This window comes from Bos taurus, chromosome 1, assembly GCF_002263795.3.
Source record: "Bos taurus isolate L1 Dominette 01449 registration number 42190680 breed Hereford chromosome 1, ARS-UCD2.0, whole genome shotgun sequence".
NCBI lineage: Eukaryota > Metazoa > Chordata > Mammalia > Artiodactyla > Bovidae > Bos > Bos taurus.
Window position 1 is genome coordinate 96,089,594 of NC_037328.1, and position 21,367 is coordinate 96,110,960.

A 21,367-nucleotide genomic window follows, 5' to 3' on the forward strand; every position below is an offset into this window, starting at 1 on the left:
GGAGTGGGTTGCCATTTCCTTCTCCGATGCATGAAAGTGAAAAGTGAAAGTGAAGTCGCTCAGTTGTGTCCGACCCTCAGCGACCCCATGGACTGCAGCCCACCAGGCTCCTCCGTCCATGGGATTTTCCAGGCAGGAGTACTGGAGTGGGGTGCCATTGCCTTCTCCAGGTTTGTCATAGATTTCTTTTAATTTCATGGCTGCAGTCACCATCCGCAGTGATTTTGGAGTCTAAGAAAATAAAATCTGTCACTGTTTCCATTTTTTCCTGTTCTATTTGCCATGAAGTGAATGGACTGGATGCCATGATCTTAGTTTTTTTAATGCTGAGTTTTTAAAAAAGTGAAAGTTGCTCAGTCGTGTCTGACTCTTTGTGACCCCGTGAACTATACAATCTACAGAATTCTCCAGGCCAGAATACTGGAGTGGGTAGCCTTTCCTTTCTCTAGGGGATCTTCCCAACCAGAGATCAAACCCAAGTCTCCTGCATCTTCCCAACCCAGAGATCAAACCCAGGTCTCCCGCACTGTAGGTGGATTCTTTACCAGCTGAGCCATCAGGGAAGCCCAAGAATACTGAAGTGGGTAGCCTATCACTTCTCCAGTGGATCTTCCTAACCCAAGAATCAAACTGGGGTCTCCTGCATTGCAGGCGGATTCTTTACCAACTGAGCTATCGGGGAAGCCCTTTTAAGAAAAAGTAAATAACAGCTTTTATGTGCTATCTTATTGTCATATTGGTAAAATTTTTTACTTACCTAACCAATTTAAGTGCCCTCTGTGACATGGATACTGTGTAAGCTGCCCAGAATGTTAATATGAAAGAGCCCAGCCCCTGTGTTTTTGGGAAGAGGGAGCCTGGATGATTGGGAGAGATGAATGTAAATAAATTACTACAGCAGTGTAATTTATATATTTGTTCCTTTGTTGCCTGGGATAAATAAGCCTTCAGACATGATGTTTTGTTAAAAAAGTAATGATTTTATATTTGTTATCCCATGTGTGTCTGCCACTTTGCCCTGGCCACGTGGGCTCAGTGCCTGAAATCTGTTTGCTTCATGAAATGCTGATGGACCTAAGATTTCTAGAAATAATCTAAAGCTTGCTGAAGGAAGGTGCAGCCCTATTAGTGATGTTTTCAGGATTGGGTTATTTCTCACAGAAGTGATACATGCGATTAACATATATTCTTTTAAAATGATAGCATTGGGAAAGAAATTTCTCACCTCTGCCAGTCTCCTCCTGCTTATGCAAATCCTGTGTGTATTGCCAAGTCCAGCCCGATGCTCACCTCTTCTTTTCAGCTTTCCTTGACTGTGTCTGTGTCCATCTCCCACCCACCGATTAGAACATGGCTGCTCATCTCCATCTCATCTCGTTTTGTGAGTCAGGTTCTTGAGAAATGGATTCCGAGAAACGCTGCCTCCCTGTTCCTCAGACCCCACGGGCCCTCCAGTTTTAGGTCCCCCGCCTGGCAAACCAGAATCCCCAGGATTCCTGTAACTTCTTTCCTAGCATCTGAAGCTGAGATGGTCTGCTGTGAGCTCCTTCCCCTGGGGCTTACGATGGCACTCTGTAACCATGCCTTCCTCGGCATTTCCAAGCTGTGGGCACCCTCAGCCCTTACTTTACTATGCTCACTGCCTGACCAGGGAAAACCAACCCCACCCCCAAACCATTTACCTCTTTCCTCACTCCTTCCATTAAAACTCCACCCTCAAATCCTGTAAAATGGAACAGGCTGAACATTATTTTGCAGTGGCCCTAATGTGCCATTTTGTCCTTCAGGGGTGGCTACCCTTGAGCGTGGATTCAGGAGAAGAAAATTTGTAATGGACATGTTTTATTTTAGTACTAATTGATAACAACCCAGCTTCGCTCTGGCAAATTCTTCAATGCTTTTGTTTCATTTCAACTTTAGTACAACCCTGAGAGGCAGGCAGTAAAAGGATATTCTTATTTCAACTTTATAGGAGAACAAACCAAGTGTGAAGAGAATTTCAGTGGATTTGCTCAGTGTCAGAGAAAACTGTAAATGATGAATCAGATTGAGAACTATGATCTTCTAAATCACAGTCCTTTCATTTGTCTTCATTTTCTGTTTTTACTAATTAAACTTGCTCCTTGAAGGAAGCTTAGGCCATCATATATGGAGTCTCCATAGCACCACACAACTCAATTTTCATTCCATTTTATATTAGGGAATTTTCGTACATTAGTAAATTATTAAGCATTGGTATACTCTTATCATTAGTAATAGTTTCCTCATTTAGTGAGGATCTGTTATCATGTTCCTTACTGGGTATTTTCCATAAACTTTGCCTCATTCTCACCATAATTCTGCAAGGTGGATTTTATCAGTACTTTTGGAATATCAGTCTTCACTTATACCTGGGATCTCACTAAAATGTTAGGTCTGATTCAGTAGTTCTAAGCAGAGCCCAAGATTGTGCATTTTTAACCCTACTAGGTGCTGTGGACCCTGCTGGCCTTGGACCACACTTTGAGTAGCATCTGGTTGATAGGTGAAGAAACTGTGGCTCAAAGAAGTTAAGTAATTTTTCGAAGATGATGCAAGTGGATGTGGCAAAGCCCCACTAAAACCCTGATCTGTTGGTACACAAACTGATACTCATCCTCCCATGTCACACTGCTGATGTGTCAGGCATCACTGTTAAACATCTTGGGAGATTCAGAGATAATGAAGACACAGACCTGGTTCCTGAAGAGCTGACTTATAGTGTAGTAAGACAGATACAATCAAGGCAGCTTTAATGTGGAAGTTATTCCAGTGCCATATAATGGAAGGACCTTAGGTGTGATACATAATTTAAGTTGGACCTCAAAGGATTGATAAGACTTAGACAGAGATGGGAACAAAGGGCTTTCCTGACAGCAAGAAAAAAGACACAGGATTTAAGAGCATCTTCTGGGCCTGGTGAGCAGTTGGCTGTAGCTGATGCATGGAGAGGGGTTGACAGATATAACTTGGGGTTGGATGATGGAGTAGAATAGGCAGGAGAGCCACTGGGACATGGAGGAGGGGTTTATGGTAGCACATTGTAGGTGCCCAGGAGATGGGACCTGATCAATTTAATGTGATCTAGTTGTTAGTAACCCATTGCCCGTGCTATGCACTGACATTTCCATAGAATTGTGTGGCCACTTACTCCACAATGTTGTTTGTATAGAGCCTGTGTTAATAAAATCTCTTTTCTGCTGGCAATAAAAGATATATTACTTTTCCCCCTCTTTCTGAATTTTTCCAGACTATGAAAATGCTGTTTTTCCACAGACCATAAACATTCTTCTTAAAAGAAGCATTGTTCCTTTGGTAGCAAGTTATAATGGGAAAAAGTGGAATAGAGGCAAAATTCAATCCTGGTTTGAATGGAGACCAGTTTTTCTTTGTGTGAATAACCAGCATTCCAGTCAGGTTGCCACGGTGATGCCAGGATTATAACTGCTCATGCCAGCAGTCAGAGAATGTTGCCCAATTAGTTATTCTCAGCTGCTAGGTGGCCTTAACAGTGGCTCAGAAAGCAGGTTTTGAGTGTAAAGGCATTTGAATGAGCAGTCAGAGGCCCTGCAGTTCTGCTGTCCTCAGCGTGGTACCAGGACTGTAAGCCGCAGCATGCCATGGTTTGGTCCATACAGGATGTGGTCAGCCACATGAGAGAGCAAACGCCATTTTTTAAAATTTGGTTCCCCCACCTCCTCCTTGGTAACAAAGGGTGCCTGGAGTTCCTGTGTTGCCAGTCAACTTTGTAAGGTTTTTAGTGTTCCGAGGGCTGCCTGCAGATGTTCCGGGGTTGGAGACAGTGGGGTGGGTTGGAGACAGTACAAAACAATGCATGTTTTGGCACTGGACACTAATTGTATATAGGTTACACTTTTAGCCTTAATTTTCTTTCTTATGAACAATCTACTTTACAGGATCAATGCAGAAACCAAATAAAATAATTTTTGCAAAATGCCCCGCACAATGTCTGAGGCATGGGAGATACCTAGTAAAAAGTGACTCTTCTCGGATATTGTTTCGGAAATCATAAAGCATTATACAGTGAGATTATCATCATCATCATCTTTGGGTCATTTCTATCAGTCAGGACAAGCTAAGATGTGCTGTGATAACTAATAATCTTAGAGACTTCATACAGCTCAAGTTTATTTCTTACCATGCCCCGTGTCCAGAACCCATCAGGAGAGGGCTCTGTTCATCAGCTACCCAAGGATACAGACTAATGGAGGCTTCATGTCCACATAGGATTCCATAGTCACCATATATTTTGACACTAACGGTCAAATATTCCATCTGAAAGTGGCACATCACTTCCACTCACATTGCATTGGCCGGAGCAAATCATGTGGCCACACTCAACATAAAGAGGGGTGAACAAGTGCTGTCTTATAACATACCAGCAGAAGGAGAACAGGACTATCTGTTGAACAACTGTAATGCCTGTGACCTCTACCAAAGCAAAGGCTGATGGAAAAGAGGACTTTAAAGAAGGACTGTTAGTTAAACATAAATAAAAATACCTGAACAGTAAACTTCAAAGTAAATGAATTAGAATTCAGCTGTATTGAACAGAAAACCCTAAATATTAGAGGGTTAAGGAAGATAGAAGTTTATTTCTCACTCAATTTAAAGATGTCCAGATGTAGACAGTCCAGTGGTATACGGTGGCCATCAGAGGCTTAGAATCATGTTATTGTTCTGCCAACCTAGCCTGAGGCTTTCATTCTGAAATTCACCTGGGGTCAGAAATGGTTTCAAGGTTCCAGCAATCACATCTACATTCCAGGGAGCCAGACTGAGGAGAGTGGAGGACAATAGAATGTTTCTGTCAAATAGGTCAACTCCATTTGAGCAACCCTTCTGAAAGTCCCACACAATAATTCTGCTTGCACATCATTGACCAGAACTTAGTTCCATATTCACCCCTAGCTTCAAAGAATCTAGGACATGTAGTTTTTGATCTGGGTACATTGTCTTCCAGATAAAATTGGGATTTTTTGTTGTTGTTGTTACTAAAGACCAATGGGAGAACAGATATTGCATGGCTTTGAACAGTCTCTGCTGTAGTAACTTAAGATGCAAACTTTGGTTAAGCATGGATGAGAAGGGAAAGATTGCTCTGTATGCTATCACTTTCTAACCTGTGCTCCACCGAACACCAGTGCTTAGAGAGACAACAGTGTCCCTTAAAAGGTGTTCTACAGCCAGACAGGTTTGCCAGTGCGGAAAGCTTCACCCTCTCTTGGAGATTCTCAGTACATAGTAATACATTAAAGGCTCTGAGAGGCCCTGCAATAAAGAAGAGCTCAGTTGCTAATCTTTTAAACTCAGTATGCCTAAACTTCTTTGACAATGGAAATTCAGCACTTTTGGAAGCCTGGCGGGACACGAAGAAGTTTAGCTTGAGCTTCTTAGATTTGTTAAAAAACAAAAACAAAGACTCTTTAGATCCTTGAAAAGATGGTCTAAAGTCCCCATTCCAAAAAGTATCTGCCATGTAAAACAAACAAACGAAGTAGTATATCCTGAGTGCTAGCCTGGCCATAGGGACACAAACCTTGAAGTAAAAAAATAGATCCCTTGTCAGAAACAGTGTGTGTAAGCATTGGCATTAATCAGCCATCGGTGCCATTCGTGGTGATGGATCAAGTGATGAACGGGGAGGGGCTCTGCCTGCTGCCAGATGACAGACTGCTGCCCAGGTTGATACTCAGGGGCTCTTGACAGTTTCTCCATGGCTCTTGGCTGTGCTGCTGCCCTCTGCAAGTGAGAGTCATAGGGGATCGAGCCAGCTAACATTAACCTCCTCATCCCACAGAGAGAGCCTGTTGTCCACTGCAGGATTGCTGTAGGTGTGGGGAGAAAGGCTGGAAATGCTTGCAAGCACATGTGTGTCCTTGGTCTGTTGTAAGCAGGTGGTTAACCTTTGGGGGACAGTGTTAAGGCTCTTTTTTTTTTTTTTTCCCCAAAATGGAACCTTAGATGGTTTCTGAATCTTTCTTACTTAATTCTTTAGGCAATCAGTTCTTGTCTTTAAAGTCCATCAGCTGCAATTGCTATCCTTTTTCTTTATCTGAGCATCTTTGAAAAGGCAAAATGCCAAAATCTTTGCTAGTCTGGTTCCCATCATTTCGACCTCGTGTTGCTGGAAATACTGGAAAGTTACCTTGTCCTGACAGGCCTAGAGACATCCCACGTTTGTGTATCTCTGAACTGATACATTTCCCCGAACTGCTGTATAATCTCTGCAACAACCTGACATCAGGAAGGAAGGGGGACGGGTGGGAGGGCTTTATGTGCGTATTGATCTTTAGAATGACTTGACATGTTTGAACTGGAGTGACTGTGGGAGATTTGAGGGAAGTTCTGGAAGGTGGACATCGATCGCTTCTTGTCCAAAACCTGTGTCATGACCTAGTATTCTGGAGAATTCTCTCAGTCTACTTCGTGGAGTTAGTGTGCCTTTCCCTGACTGCAGTTGTATTGGAAATTGTCCCTGAAGAGAGTGGTCGGTTCTGTTTAGTCCACACGTGCACAGGCAGGTTTGTGGCCACGGCTTGGGGACTCCAGCTCAGGAAGGTTGAGACGGGCTGGCTGGTGAATTCTAACAGTTGACAAAGGATTTAAATACCTGTGTCCTCAGATCAAACTAAATAGCCAAGTTAATGTTGTAAGTCCTTCTCGGGTTGCTCATTTTAAAATTTTAATTTTCTAATAATCTAGGCCCATTTTCCCAATGTAAGCCAGAAAACAGCAATTAACAATTATGCAGAAATCTTTTTTTTTCTCCCATAAGGAAACACACTTGACCCTTGGACAACACGGGTTTTAACTGCAGAGGTCCGCTTATAAACACGTTTTTTTTCAATAAATACCTACTACAGTTCTACACCATCCATGAATCCACTGATGCTGAACTGTGGAAACAGAGGGCCAAATGTAAAGTCATACACAGATTTTCAGCCCCCCAACCCCTGTGTTGTTCAAGGGTCAGCTGTAATTTGGAACTAAGCTAAATGTGAGTGTGAATATAGTCTGTGAACTGAGAAAAAAATATTTTGAAAAATCCCTTTCAAATCCCTTTCAATCTATGTTAATATATACTTGTGAACTACTGACTTGATTGTCTCAGTGATATCAACTTGGCAACGTGTGATAAATCTTGCTGCATTGTTTCTGGGTATGAAATAAATTCACTTCTCAACTCAAGTACCTGAAATGTACAACTGAAAGCTAGTGGCTACATCCTCCTTACCTTCCTCAAAGTTCCTGCTCGCTTGCCTTCCAGGCCCACTTTTTGAAAGACAGTGAGTGATTACTTTGGTTTATCAAAGGATTTTATTGTGCAGAGAATGCCTAGAAGTCAAAGGACTTGGACTCTTGACCTAAATCTGCTACTAACTAGCTGAGACCTGGGACATGCCACTTCAGTTCTTTCTGTTGGAAAAACCTATGATTTTATGAGTATATAGGAGCTGCCTTGGAATCACTTTGTTCTGGAAAAAATGAGGAGAGGGATTTTATTGGTACAGTCTCAGAAACCCCTACTCCAAATGTCAGAGATCTTATCATACTATGGCTTTTGGTGGTAGAATTGGTGATGTGGGGACCTAATTCATCTAGCAACTGTTAATATATTGTCTATAATGTCCCAGTCACTTATCTAGGTGGTAGGGACACTGCAGTGAACAAAACCAGTATGATTCTTTCCTTCTTAGATTTTGCATTCTAGGAAAATGATTATTAAAAACACTTCTGAATGCTTGGAATATGCCAGTCACTGCTTGAAATGTTTTCTGTATATTTTGTAATAATCCTACTGCTGTCATCACTATTGTACAGTTGAGGAATCTGAGGCACAGAGAAATTAAATGATATGTTTAAGGTCACAGAGCTAGGAAAAGGTGAAGGTGGGATCAGAATCAGGCTTTCTGGTTACAGTTTATGGTCTTAACTACTATGGTTTATTGCCTCTCACTGTCAGTTACTTTGTTCACTTCAAGTAGTCAGTATTCTTTGTAGCTCAATCATCCCCTGCCTCTGCTGCTGACAATGCTGTCATCTTGGGCAGCTTTTAATGGTACCAGTGCCAACGGCAATGACAGTAGTAGCTTCTTTTTATTAAGAACTGCCATGTGTTGTGGGCATTGGTACCGTGTGTCCCAGATGGCACTACTGGTAAAGAACCCGTCTGCTGATGTAGGAGACATAAGAGATGTGGGTTCGATCCCTGGGTCAGGAAGATCCCCTGGAGGAGGACATGGCAACCCACTCCAGTACTCTTGCCTGAAGAATCCCATGGATGGAGGAGCCTGGCGGGCTACAGTCCACGGGTCACAAAGAGTCGGACATGACTGACGCAACTTACCTCGCATGCATGCACTGTGCATTGTGCTAAATGCTTTTCTCATCCTCAGAACAGTCCTCATGGGGGCTATTTTTTATCCTCCCTTTACAGTCTGGTCTTGGCTGCTGTCTCTACCACAAACTATTTAACCTTGAGCAACTTACCTAATTCTTAAAGCCTTTGTTTCATCACTGGAAAACTGGGGTTAGTAATATCTACTTGCTACAGTCGCTATGAAGATTAAATAGGAAAATGTATATAAAGCATTTAGGCCATTGTCTATCCCAGGGACAGCGATAATGGCTGTTATAGCTTAGGTCTCACTCCTATTAATCTGAGGAGCTGGGGTTCAGATTTCATTCTCAAGGCTGCTTTCTTGGGGACGGGCTGGAGCTGCTGAGTCCTGCTTGGAGCGGGGCAGCAGTGGCAGGCATGGGGGAAGCCGGTGAACTGCCTCTGGCTGCTGAGCAGCAGGTGGACCTGGGACCGGAACAGGAAGTGGAGAGGCTCTGGTCCACCTTCCCAAGGGCTAGCAGCTACCACCATCGAGGACAGTGTCCCTTGAGGTCTGCCTGGGGCCGTGTCCAAACACCAATACCATCTAGCCAAGCGCAGCTGTAGGGCAGCTGGCATCATCGACTCGGCCTGCCCCAGCACCACCCTTCCCACAGGACAACCAGGGACACGTGCGGCTCAGGAGGTGCCCAGCTTGAATGGGACACAGCCTTGCAAAGACCACAGGCCAAGCGGGATTATCCCATTTTACAGATGGGTAAACCAGAATATGAGCGGTCACATAACTCTAGCGGAGCAGAATCTTGACTTGAAACCTAACTTTTTTACACCAACCCTCTGGTAGCTCTGCATAGTTTATATAGATGATCAAATGAGAAAATTCAGCAACCAGTGTTTTATGTTATTTTGTATATATATATATATATATAATTTTTTAACCTGAATTATCTATTGCATTTGAGAGGCATGTCTTGGGCAGGATGTTAGTGAAGAGATCTGAGCTATATTGTAGGTCTTCCAGGAATATACTCTGGGAGCTCCTTGTCTTTTTCCTGCATGTCACTTGTCATCTTAATTTAATGACTGTGTGTGTGTAGTTAATGTGCTCATGTCTACTCCTTCATCAGACTGGAAGCATCAAGAGGCAGGGCCAGCGTACCACCTGCTTCCACTTCTGACATTAGGTGGGTGTGGAGGGTGTGGCTTCCCTGGTGCCCCTAGTGGTAAAGAACCGGTCTGTCAATGCAAGAGACGCCAGAGATGTGGGTTAGATCGCTGGGTTTGGGAAGATCCTCTGGAGTAGGAAATGGCAACCCATTCCAGTATTCTTGCCTGGAAAATTCCATGGACAGAGGATCCTGGTGGGCTATAACCCACGGGGGTCACAAAGAGTTGGACACAACTAAGCATGCTCGTATTGCACTGGAGGCTTGTACCCAGGAACTGAATGGACCTCATCGTGGAAGGCAAGACCTTTGGCTTCTCAGACCCTCACATTAGAAGAGACAGTCAGTGAAAAATGATGGGAGGGACCTTGTCCGGCTGCCTGCGCATCACAGACTAGGATTGGGGGTGCTGGGTGCATCAGCACAGTGATTCCCAGTGCTCTGCTTACTTTGGAATAATGATGGTGTTGAGAAGCCTGAAAGCTCAAGATAAATATGGAGAGTTCTCCTACTGTTCCTGTTTTCTTTGTTCTGTTTTGCTTTTGTAAGCATATGCTTGTCAGTTAGGGCTGGAACCGAACAAAACAGCTGCTAAATATGGTTCTAAGAGAAATAACATTTTGGTCTTTTAGTTTAGAGTAAGCACAGTCTTTTGACAGATGTCAGTAGGGAATCTGGGGGTAGACAGTTATTCTAGGAGCCCTATCAGTCGTCCGTATTCTGTGGGGGTTTATTTCACCCTGCCACAGAACTGGTGACCTCAAGTGAGAGACCAGTCACAGAATGGCTGTGAGAGAAGTTTGGGAGAAGGGTTATCTAGAATCTATTGCATGCTCCCAATTTCTCTGTTGATTTCATTTTCAGAGGAGGGGGAAAGACTGGGAAGAATATGCATGATCTTTTATGATGCTAAGGAAGTAGCCATTCCTAGTTATATATTTAGGTTTGCCTTTTCCAGTCTTTGGGATTTAGTCCATATATGTTATTTAGTGTTCCAATAAATCCAATGTCATTCAGGGGACCTGGGAGAATTAATGTATAACTCAGTGACTGGGAGTATTAACTCCTAGATCTTAAATCACTCCACCCTGCTGAGAAGTCAGACTCGAGCCTGTCAATGCCACCTGAATTTCATCAGCTGATAGCTGAGAGAATTTTATTCCAGCATCCCAGGAAACCTCAAAATTGAATATGTCTTCCCAAGTGTCTCGCTAATTTCTAAAGAGACCCTTTTTTGTCCATAAATATCTGACCTGGTTTGTTATGCACCTGGTAGTCTGGTTAACAAACAATTGGTTTTCTTTTACTGGCTTAATAGTTGAAAATATTTGATACATAGACTGAATTTTCCTGTGGCATATTCCTTGTATATTAAATGAACTCTTTTTAAAGAGGAAAAGAAAGGAAGGAAAAGAGGTTAATATTTATTAACATCTTATTTAGGCCCTAAATTAGTCTGGACACCTTCACAGTCTTCATAGTACAACCCTGTCTGGGAGATACTATTGTTTCCATTTTACAGATGGAGAAACTGAGACAGAGGGCAGTTTTGAAACTTGCCGGCTAGCAAGTTTTAAATCAAGGGCTGGGAACTCAGATTCCATGAAGTAGCTGGGGTACTGACTGGTGAAGAGCCCAGGGAGTCTGACCAGTCACCCATCAATGGTACAACCTTGACTTAATGCTTTCTCTTTCCCTGCCTCAGTTTCCTCCTTTGAAACCAAAGACAGCAACAGCACTCACTTGATAGAGTTGTGATAATGAAATAACCTATTCATGGAAAATGCTTAGAATAGTACCTGGCACATAAGTGCTCATAAAATGTTAGTGATTATTGTGATTTTTATTATTATGACTAACCAAATTTGCCTTCATTAGTACTTGCTGAAAAGTTACATTTTCTTTCATGGAACAGCTTGTCTTTTGATATGTTGTTCTATTTCATTATGAAATAATGCAAACTACTCTACCTTAGAATTAAATTTTCTTTTCAGCCTTGCAGCAAATGTTACAATATGAATAAAGGCATGTGTAGCCAACAGAGATTCCTAGATTCTTGACTTCGGTAAATGTCAACATGTGCTCTTTTCTCCTTGGTATACGTAACCTTCTTTCATGCTGCCCATCCCGGCTTTATGAGCTGCTAAGCAAATACGAGAGAAGAATTAAGCTGATTCTTGCCTCTTACCTTTCCTGTCTTTGTAACATGATCATTAGGCACAGTCTTCTGCTTGTTGCATTGTATATGGTCACTTCCTGACAAGCTGTTTTCTCCACTCACCTGAGGCACAGCTTACACCACTGGGCCTTATAATTTTCCTTAGAGCTGGGAATACCATAGGAGCTTATGCATGTGATATGTGCATGCTCAGTCTCTCAGTTGTATCTGACTCTGTGATCCCATGGACTTCTCTGTCCATGGGATTTTCCAGGCAAGAATACTGGAGTGGGTCGCCATTTCCTTCTCCAGGGGATCTTCCTAATCCAGGGATCGAACCTGCATGTCTTGTGTCTCTTGCATTGGCAGGCGGATTTTTTACCACTGTGCCATCTGGGAAGCCATACATGTGACAGTTTTGTGCAATTGGGAACTGGGTCAGGGTGTTGCGGAAGGGACAGACAAAGGGACAGCTTTGTCTAGATGGAAAAAGAAACAAGGTAAATTTGTTAGACCTTTGGCTCTGCATTCTGATCCCCACCCCCTTTTTTTTTTAGCTTTTTATTTTGTATTGGAGTATAGCTGATTACCAATGCACAGCAGAGCAACTCAGCGATACATATACACGATCCCATTTTTTGCAACTTCCTTTCCTCATGTTGTGGAGCATGGGGAGTGGGACATCAGTCTTATTGGGAAAAGAGTTTTGTCTACCAGCTGTGTGTTGGATGCCATGCTAAGTGCTGGGAAACACTGAGATAAATACGCTCCAGAGCCTGCTCTCAGGCCATTTGTAATGCATCAAGGGGGAGAAATGGAAGAGGAGACCACACTGTATGAGAGGGGTTATCATGGAATCGTGCACAGCGTGCTGTGGGTGCAGAGAGGTGGGGCACTAATTAGAGACAGGTTCACAGAGGAGGTGTGATGCTGGACCTTCAAGGATGGGCTTGCCTCAAAGAGAACGGTAGAAGGAATAACCTTGGCAGGCAGAAGGATGGAACACGAGGCTGCGACTGAAGGCTGGGCCTCAGAATGACAGATTCTTTACTTCCAATTTGAATTACGTTGTATAGGATTGTAAACTGTGGTATGTTGTGTTTAGAAATGTCTATTTTAGGAAGATGGGTGTGAAATATTGAAAGGAAGAGAGAATTGATTGAAAGTAAATAATCCCAGCAAAAGAGGGTGAGCCCCGTTGTATGAATGGATTGGAATAGGTGGATATAGTGGACTTTGGGACATGAAATCATGAGCACTTAGTGCAAAACATGAGTATGGAACCTTGGGGTTGGCCATCCTTTAAGGGATAGGCAGAAGAAATAAAAATCTCTTTGAGAGACTGAGTAGTGTGATGGAAGAGGATGGAGAGCATGGATTCCAACAAGAGTGGTGACGCTCAGCAGTGTCAGTGCCTCATAGGGAACAACCAGGACAGGCTGAGAAGAGACCGTTGCAAACAAGAGATCCAGGTTGCTGTTGAGCCATGGGAGAAATGACTTTAGAGTCCTGCAAGAATGGAGAACACAGCTGAACACTTACAGTGCTCAAGCTATACCATGATTGCCAGGCAAAGTCTCTAACATTTATATGCATTTGTGTAAGGGAATATGCACAGACATCCAGCTACCCAGGCTCTTGGATTCAGGGAGAAGGGTGGGGGAATCTTAGTGTCAGCTGTCAGTTCAGGTGTTCCTGAACAGTAGCTCTGCCTGTGCTCTCTAGGGTCTCAGAGAGCCGATTTCTTTCCAAACACCATCATGACTCTGTGCTATTCTGTCTTATTACCGTGAGCATACTGGAGTAGGTAGATGCCTGGAGACTTTGCTTTCAATTGCAAGTGAAAGTGAAAGCGTTAGTCGCTTACGTGTCCGACTCTTTGTGACCTTATGGACTGTAACCCACCAGGCTCCTCTGTCCATGGAATTCTCCAGGCAAGAATACTGAAGTGGGTTGCCAGTTCCTTCTCCAGGGGATTTTCCCGACCCAGAGGTTGAACCCAGCCAGGTCTCCTGCATTGTAGGCAGATTCTTTACCGTGTGAGGCACAGAGAAAGCCTCATTTCTAGCCACAATGCTTACAGTGCTGTCTCCACTACTGAGGCACTCACTGTCCACCTGCTGGGAGTGTAGGCGGCTAGCGATACTGGGAATTGTTCTCGGCTGAAAGAATATCCCTTCACCCAAGATCATCACCTCTGGGACTGGGCTGGGGTCAGCCTGTATGTAATGACTGGTCTTTGGAGGTGAGGCAGAGATCCCCTTGCCTCAAGGTAGGGTGATCCTGAAGAGTCATCCGGCTTCAGACCACCTGTGGGAGCAGATGGACTCTGTATTTCCTCCCCGTTGCTCTAGTTCCTTCATCTGCTCAGTGCAGACCCTCTTCACTCGCTCCCCACTGGTGTTGATTCTGAGGCACACCCTGACTAACTCCCTCTGTGTAAATCTCAGCCATTCTCAGAGTCTGTTTCCTGGGGAACCACCCTAACTTGATGATTGTTTCCAGTTTAGTTGCCTACCCAAGATGAGTTGCCATCAAACTCTGTAGTCCCTCTGACCTTTGCTTCTAAGCCCCCTGAGTGTGTCCAGCCTCTCTCTCAGCTGCTGGAATGAGAGTCCTGGCATTGAGTCTTCTTGAATCTGATTGGCAGGGCCACATGCCTGTGAGTGAACTATTTGAGGAGGGGAAGGAACCTAGAAGTTGGCTGCTTCACTCCTCCTGAGATCTCCCCTTTAAACCCCAGTCCCAATGAGAGGTTTGTGAGGTAGGGTGACCCCTTGGTGTAGAAGGGTGTCCCTACTCTGCACCCTGTTTTTGCTTCTGCCTCCCCTTCTACAACCCTCCCCTGCTTCCCAGGCTCCTTAAGGCAGTTAGTAGTCCCATGGACGGTGGAGCCTGGAAGGCTGCAGTCCATGGGGTCACTGAGGGTCAGACACGACTGAAGGACTTCACTTTCACTTTTCACTTTCATGCATTGGAGAAGGAAATGGCAACCCACTGCAGTGTTCTTGCCTGGAGAATCCCAGGGACGGGGGAGCCTGGTGGGCTGCCGTCTATGGGGTCGTACAGAGTCAGACACGACTGAAGCGACTTAGCAGCAGCCTCAGCAGCAGTCGCCGTCCTGCATCTTGGGGCTTCCCTTGATATCTCAGTTGGTAAAGAATCCACCTGCAATGCAGGAGACCTTGGTTCAATTCCTGGGTCAAGAAGATCATGTCTACCTTGTAGAATTCTTGCCAGGGTTACAGATAATACATGTAAGTGTATTTAGCACGTAGTAGGGGCTCAATAAATGAATGCATTCATTCATTCACTCACTCATTCAACACTTACTGAGGATAGGCTACCCACTCCAGTATTCTTGGGCTTCCCTTGTGGCTCAGCTGGTAAAGAATCCACCTGCAATGCGGGAGACCTGGGTTCAATCCCTGGGTTGGGAAGATCTCCTGGAGAAAGGAAAGGCTACCCACTCCAGTATTCTGGCCTGGGAATTCCATGCACTGTATGGGGTTGCAAAGAGTCAGACACGACTGAGTGGCTTTCACTTTCCCTTTCATCCTACATCTCCTTTCTTTCGTTCATTTTTTTTTTTTTTTTACGTCAAGAAAAATGAACGTTGAAAACACAGTCAAGGTATTTCAAGCAAATGTAGAACCTCTCTTGAAATTTGTTGCAGAAACACCACTGAGCAAACAAACTACTAGGAAGCACAGCTTAGAAACAAACAGCAGCTGCCACCGTTTGTGGGCTTCTCTCCCCCCCACCTCCCCCACCCCAATTTTCCTCACTTCTTTCTAACTCCGTTTGTAATAAAACCTACTGCTCTAATGGTCTAGTAGTTTAACAAGCACAATTTTTCTTTCCCATCTTGAGGCGCCTCCCGGGTGGCCTTGACAGTGACTTAGAGCTCTGGGATCACCATGCTCAGAGCTCTAGGCCCTTTCACCACTTTGTCCTGTCTTATGGTCCTGTCTGGGACTTTGTCCACACCTCCCTGACCAAGTGAGGCAGAGATGGAATTTCTGGACTTCTCCATCAGTCTGGAGTGGGGTTTCTTGCCTTCCTGGCTTTATAACAATGGATAATGCTAATTCCAGTTTTGTGAGTGACTAAGTGCTTCAACTGTTCTTTGTCTTACTATTTTTCTCAACTTGTTTTCTATGTGGGATTTTTTTTAATGCATGCTTTAAAAGAATATTTCTATTTATATATCTGACTGGGTCTTAGTTGTGGCACATGGGATCTTAAATCTTCGCTGTGGCATGTAGGGTCTTTAGTTGAGGCTCTTGAGATCTTTTATTTACTTATTTTTTTTTTTAAATTATTTATTTGGCTGTGCTGGGTCTTAGTTGTGACATGGGAGATCTTTTAGTCGGGGCAGGTGAGCTCTTAGTTGCAGCACATGGGACCCAGTTCCTTGACCAAGGATCGAACCCGGGGCCACTGCATTGGGAGCGTAGAGTCTTAGCCACTGAACCACGAGTAAAGTCCCTCTATGAGGGATCTTTGAAGGCACATCGTAAAGCGCTTTTCTTGGGCCTGACTTAATAAAAGCTGTCACTTTAATGAGCTCTAATTTGTCACATTCAACTCATTTATCTTCTTCTCCATGAATATGAGCACTTCTCCCTTTAAATGTTATAGAGGTGTGGGATTCCTCAGCTTAAAAACGACTCCTATTAGATTGGTGACTCCGGGCAGGTGGGTGCTAAGCCCTCACCTGCTCTTTCCCAGGACTCTCCTGGGTAGATGTCATCCCCGTTTTATCTGCACAGAGACTGAATCATTCTTCCAGAAGGTCCTGGATTCAGGCAGCCACACCAGACAGAGCTGGTGTTCAGCTCAGGTCTGTCTGAACCTAAAATCCAAAAAGGTCTGTCTAAAAACCTAAAGGTCTGTCTGATTTCCCCTCTGCCACTCAGTCACTGCCTTGCCATTTGGCAGTGTTCCGAAAACCTGTTGACTGGAGATGGGAAATGCTTTCTAGGTCAGAGGCTGAAGGCTTTTTCATTTGTCCCTCAGTGTTTGTCATTGTTGTTTTGTTTAATGTGTGTGTTTTTTAGGTGAGTTCATGCCTAACATTTAAAAATGAGGAGATCTCACATTATGCAAAATGTTCAATTTCATTTCATTTTAGACCTGGTAAGACTGTGCTCATAGGTTGAAGCAACAGCTATTGGTTCCACTTAGGCACCCCCCTCCACCTACAAAGGAGATGTGACTTCCTCAGTTTGCCAAAGGCCTCCGTGGCCCACCACACTCTTCTCTGTTACTTGCTTGCCCTCTGTGGACATGTGCGTTTGTGATTCCTGATCTAGGCCTTTAAAGAAATCATTTCCCTCCAAGTAGGAATCAGAAGAGATCAAAGTCACTTTTTGCCTGTGAATTGAGTTTTATAAGCTTTGATTTTTCTTTTTGACTTCTGGGGTTGGTAGTTCAGGAATAATAGACACAATTATTGGATATTTACTGAGCACGGGAACATTTAGGTGACTCTCAGGATTAGCAGACACCTGTTCATGGATAAGAATGTGCGTCATTCTCCAGTTTCCTTTGCATTCTGGGTCCTGCCAGGACCCTCCCAGTCCTGCAAGAACTGGAGGCTGTCTGCAAAAGTGTGTTTTGCAGAGGCATCATTGTCGGGAAGGGAGATGAATTCAGAGGAATACCTTCTGAGAGGAAGTTAGGTGGATTCCATTTTCTCTTGAAAACCGTTGACCAGCGCCGGAAGATTGCCCCATGGTATAGTAGTGCTCCTCTCTCAACTGCCAGCGTTCTCTGCAGCCAGCAGATCAGAAATGTCAAACAGAAAGATCTTAAAAATTAGAAACCCCTTAAATTGATGTGTCTTTCATTTTATGCCAATGTACCTACAAGTGTGTTTCCATTTGACAGTACGAAATGGGTTAATTCTTTTTTTTTTTTTATTGTTTCCATGAAAGTCTTGTCTCCTTTTGTCTGATTTAAACACATCTCATAGAAGTGTAAAATAGAAACAAATGGATTTTGTCTCATTTCATAGCTGCAGCTGAATTAAATTTTAATACTCTTTAATATTAACATAAGAGAGCCTCCCCAAAGCTGTTATTTATTTGCTAATTTTAAATGTGCATTTGCTTTTGATTAAGACAACAGCTAGAGTATTGTTTTGAATTTTTATTGCTTATTTCTTTTCTTTCAGGACCCCGCAGGAATCTTTGAATTGGTGGAACTTGTTGGCAACGGAACATATGGACAAGTATATAAGGTAAGTTCATTGAGCTTGAACATGGCTCGTGTGTGGTTTCGGTTCATGAATGCTGAATAGCAGTACTGTCTTTTCTCATACATGTCTCATAACAGATTTAAAATGAAATAATATACTTGTTAATTGACTCTCCATCTTTTTAAATGAATCTGTAGTCCCATTGCCTAAACTGGATTCCTAAACTTTGGGCATTTCCATTCATTATATGTTACAGAGCTTATATCTGACGTGTGAATTCTAACGGTACATATTTGAACCTCTCTGAAGTGTTTAGTTTCGTTAATTGGTGCCAGAACTGGTTTTTAAAGGCGCAAATGATGCTATTTACTTTAGAAATTTAAACTGTTAAAGTATAGCAGCTGGAAAAGGAGATTTGCTACTGGCCTAGGGCATGAGTTAAATGAGTTTAGTGAACAGTGTTTGGAGAACACTGGCTGCCTCACAAAGGCAGGACTAATGGCAGCAGTGACTCTTACAAAATAGGAAATAATTAAAAGCTAAACTTGAGGTTGAGTTGAGGAATAAAATGTTCTTGTTCTTATACTGATTTTGCTTTCAGATTCACCTTAAACATGCTTTTAAAAGATATTTTCTCCCAGTAAATGACCTAAAAAAGTGATTGTTTAGAAAAGTGGCTTGATTCTCCTGATTATCAAAAGAAAATCGAAATTACCTTTTTGGACTAAAGCTCGGGGGGTTTTAGTGAATGAGCTATTGAAATAAATGCCTTCAAAACAGACCAACTGTTTCCTCATGATTATTTCAAGAGAAGTATCTATCACTTTTCCTAAGTGGTAGTGATATGAGATGACATTTCAACTGTAAATTCTCTGTCTTGTTCTGTTAAAAATTTCCTTCTTTGAATCTTAAACGTCTCTTAGTTGATTAAATTATTGAAGTCCACCAGATTGTAACATTTTCAGTACTGTAGAATGTCAAAAAAATATGTGTGTTTATATTTAAGTGTATGTCAATTATAAACATTTTAACTTTTTTTTTTTACCAAGTGGTACCCTTTGAAAATTTCTCTCAGGAAAATTTCTCTCTTGCAAAATTTGATTATTTCCTAAAAGGTCAACCCCCTGCAATTAGAAAGAATGTAGTCTATCCCAGCTGTTCACTTGATGTTGATCCTGTCTGACACAAGAAAGAAAGGTGTCTCAGCAAATGCTTTTAAATACTTTCAGTGAAGATAATTAGGTTGGAAGATTGTGTTATTGCATTTTGAGAAATTGGATTGAACTTGTGAATTAATGTGAGCTAATGAATTAAGCCCTGATTTAGGCAGAAAATTACTTCTGATTTGCTGTCAATATGGAGAAACAACTCTGTATAATGCTGTTGCTTTTACAGTGCCATTCCCTTGTGCTGTGCTTCCCACCTGTGGAATGCACGTTTGGAAGGTGACTCACAGCTTCGTCCACTAATAAGAGGTGGACTGTACACTCCTGCAAGAGAGGATGATAACAAGATAAGGATTCTCAGTTAAGGATGAGAATGTTTGGAAAATCCAAAATTAGCCCTAATTTTTTGGGTACCTGAGGAAAAAAAACAAGTGGCAAGAGGTCTCAGCTCTTTAGAGAGGAAAGAAATACACTAACTAAGTTGCAAACACTGTTGTTCCAAAGGGTGCCCTTCTCTTAGTGGTTGATTCAGAAGTGTGGCCCCTCTCACCCTGAGGGGAGACTGCAAAGCTGGCCATGGCGACCACATTGGATTTGCAGACAGGAGACTTGGTTTCTTGTTCCAGCCCTTTGTGTTTTGTGGCACTGAAGCTTTTCTGTGCAATAGTCAAGTGAGAGTGTTGCTATAAATGCTTTGGGGACTTGGAATGATTTATCTGAAGAATTAAACCTCCATACCCGGTTAAGGATTGGGTTTCTAGGCAACCCAGATGACATTAGGTGGCACCCCCTCCAGGACAGAGACACCTGGGTTTCCTGAGTCACTAATCCAATCCTGCTGTTACTCTGAGCTCTGAAGGATTAAAGCTTAATAAAACTGCCAAACCGGATTTCAACTATATGTGAACCTTAAGAGAAATAAGTTAGGAAGTGATTGTTCACATTATAGGTTATATTTAACCTTTATGGAATAGGTATATTTTTAAAATACTGTACACATGAATATAAATTTTATAGCCCTAGGAACAGATTTCTATATCAAAAATTCTATGATAAATACTTTCTTTACATTAAATATTAAATCTTTTAATTTTTGTAACTCTAGCTTTTGTTGTTCCTAGATTTCATAAAATGAGGTATAATTTTATGAACAATGATGTGGATGTAGCCTTTCTTTTCTGGAAAGATTCTTAAAAGTTTCTTTTAATAAGTTGTCCTAAAAGAGTCATAACATAATTTTACTTACAAATAGTTTTTTTTTAAGATGTAGAATCTTTTTTAAAAATTAATTATTTAGTTTTTGGCTGTGTTGGATCTTCATTGCTCCTTGGGCTTTTCTCTAGTTGGAACAAGGCGGGCCACTCTCTAGTTGCGGTGTTCAGGCTTCTCATTGCAGTGGCTTCTCTTGCTGCAGAAGACGGGCTCTCAAGTGCTTGGGCTTCAGTCGTTGTGGCCTCTGGGCTCAGTAGTCGTGGCTCCCGGGCTCTGGAGCACAGGCTCAATGGTTGTGGTGCATAGGCTTAGCTGCTCCACGGCATGTGGGATCTTCCTGGACCAGGGATCATGTCTCCTGCACTGGCAGGCTTATTCTGTACCACTGAGCCACCAGGGAAGCCCTACAAGTAGTTTTTTAAGAAGCATACTTAATTGAATACACAAAAGTATATGTAGATATTAAGAGAATGTTGCTTGGAGTATATCTTCATTTAAGCCACATAAATCCAGATGTGGAAATATATTTTATATAAAGGTCATTTAGTTACATTTAGCTTTTTGAAGTAGCTTCTAGTTGTACTCCCAAGTCTAACGTGGTCTCTCTGTCCTTGGAAAGTTAGATTTATCTTTTGCATTTTGGTCCTGTGTGGTCAGGTGGCAGTTCAGTATCTGGTTTTTGCTTTACTTACTAGACAGAATACATAAATAATGAAGAATAGAGAGTCTCTGTCAGGGTTTGTTTTTTTTAATGAGGAAATCATCTTCTTGGGCCTATAATACTGAAAAAGTGAAGTTGCTCAGTCGTGTCCAACTCTTTGCGACCCCATGGACTGTAGACTACCAGGGTCCTCTGTCCATGGGGATTTTCCAGGCAAGAATACTGAGGTGGGTTGCCATTTCCTTCTTGGGCCTATGGCTCCCATTAAAAAATAAACCAAGAAAATGCCACATACCTGCTTGCTAGAGACTTTGGCTGTTAATTAGCATGCCGTTTATTGGGACCTGATGAAATCCAATTTCATCACATTTTTGTTAAAATAGAGTAATTGTTTTAATAGATGCAAATAATTGTTT

At 42.7% G+C, this 21,367-nt stretch overlaps 1 protein-coding gene across 9 annotated transcripts in view; it reads left to right on the forward strand.

Annotated features, from left to right (window-relative positions):
* TNIK (TRAF2 and NCK interacting kinase) overlaps positions 1 to 21,367 on the forward strand; it is a 407,483-nt gene that overhangs the window by 67,678 nt on the left and 318,438 nt on the right. For all 9 annotated transcript variants that reach the window (XM_059888605.1, XM_002684922.6, XM_059888630.1 and 6 more), the window contains exon 2: positions 17,889 to 17,954. In XM_059888605.1, the coding sequence (XP_059744588.1) occupies positions 17,889 to 17,954 (66 nt within the window). The remainder of the gene's footprint in view (positions 1 to 17,888; positions 17,955 to 21,367) is intronic.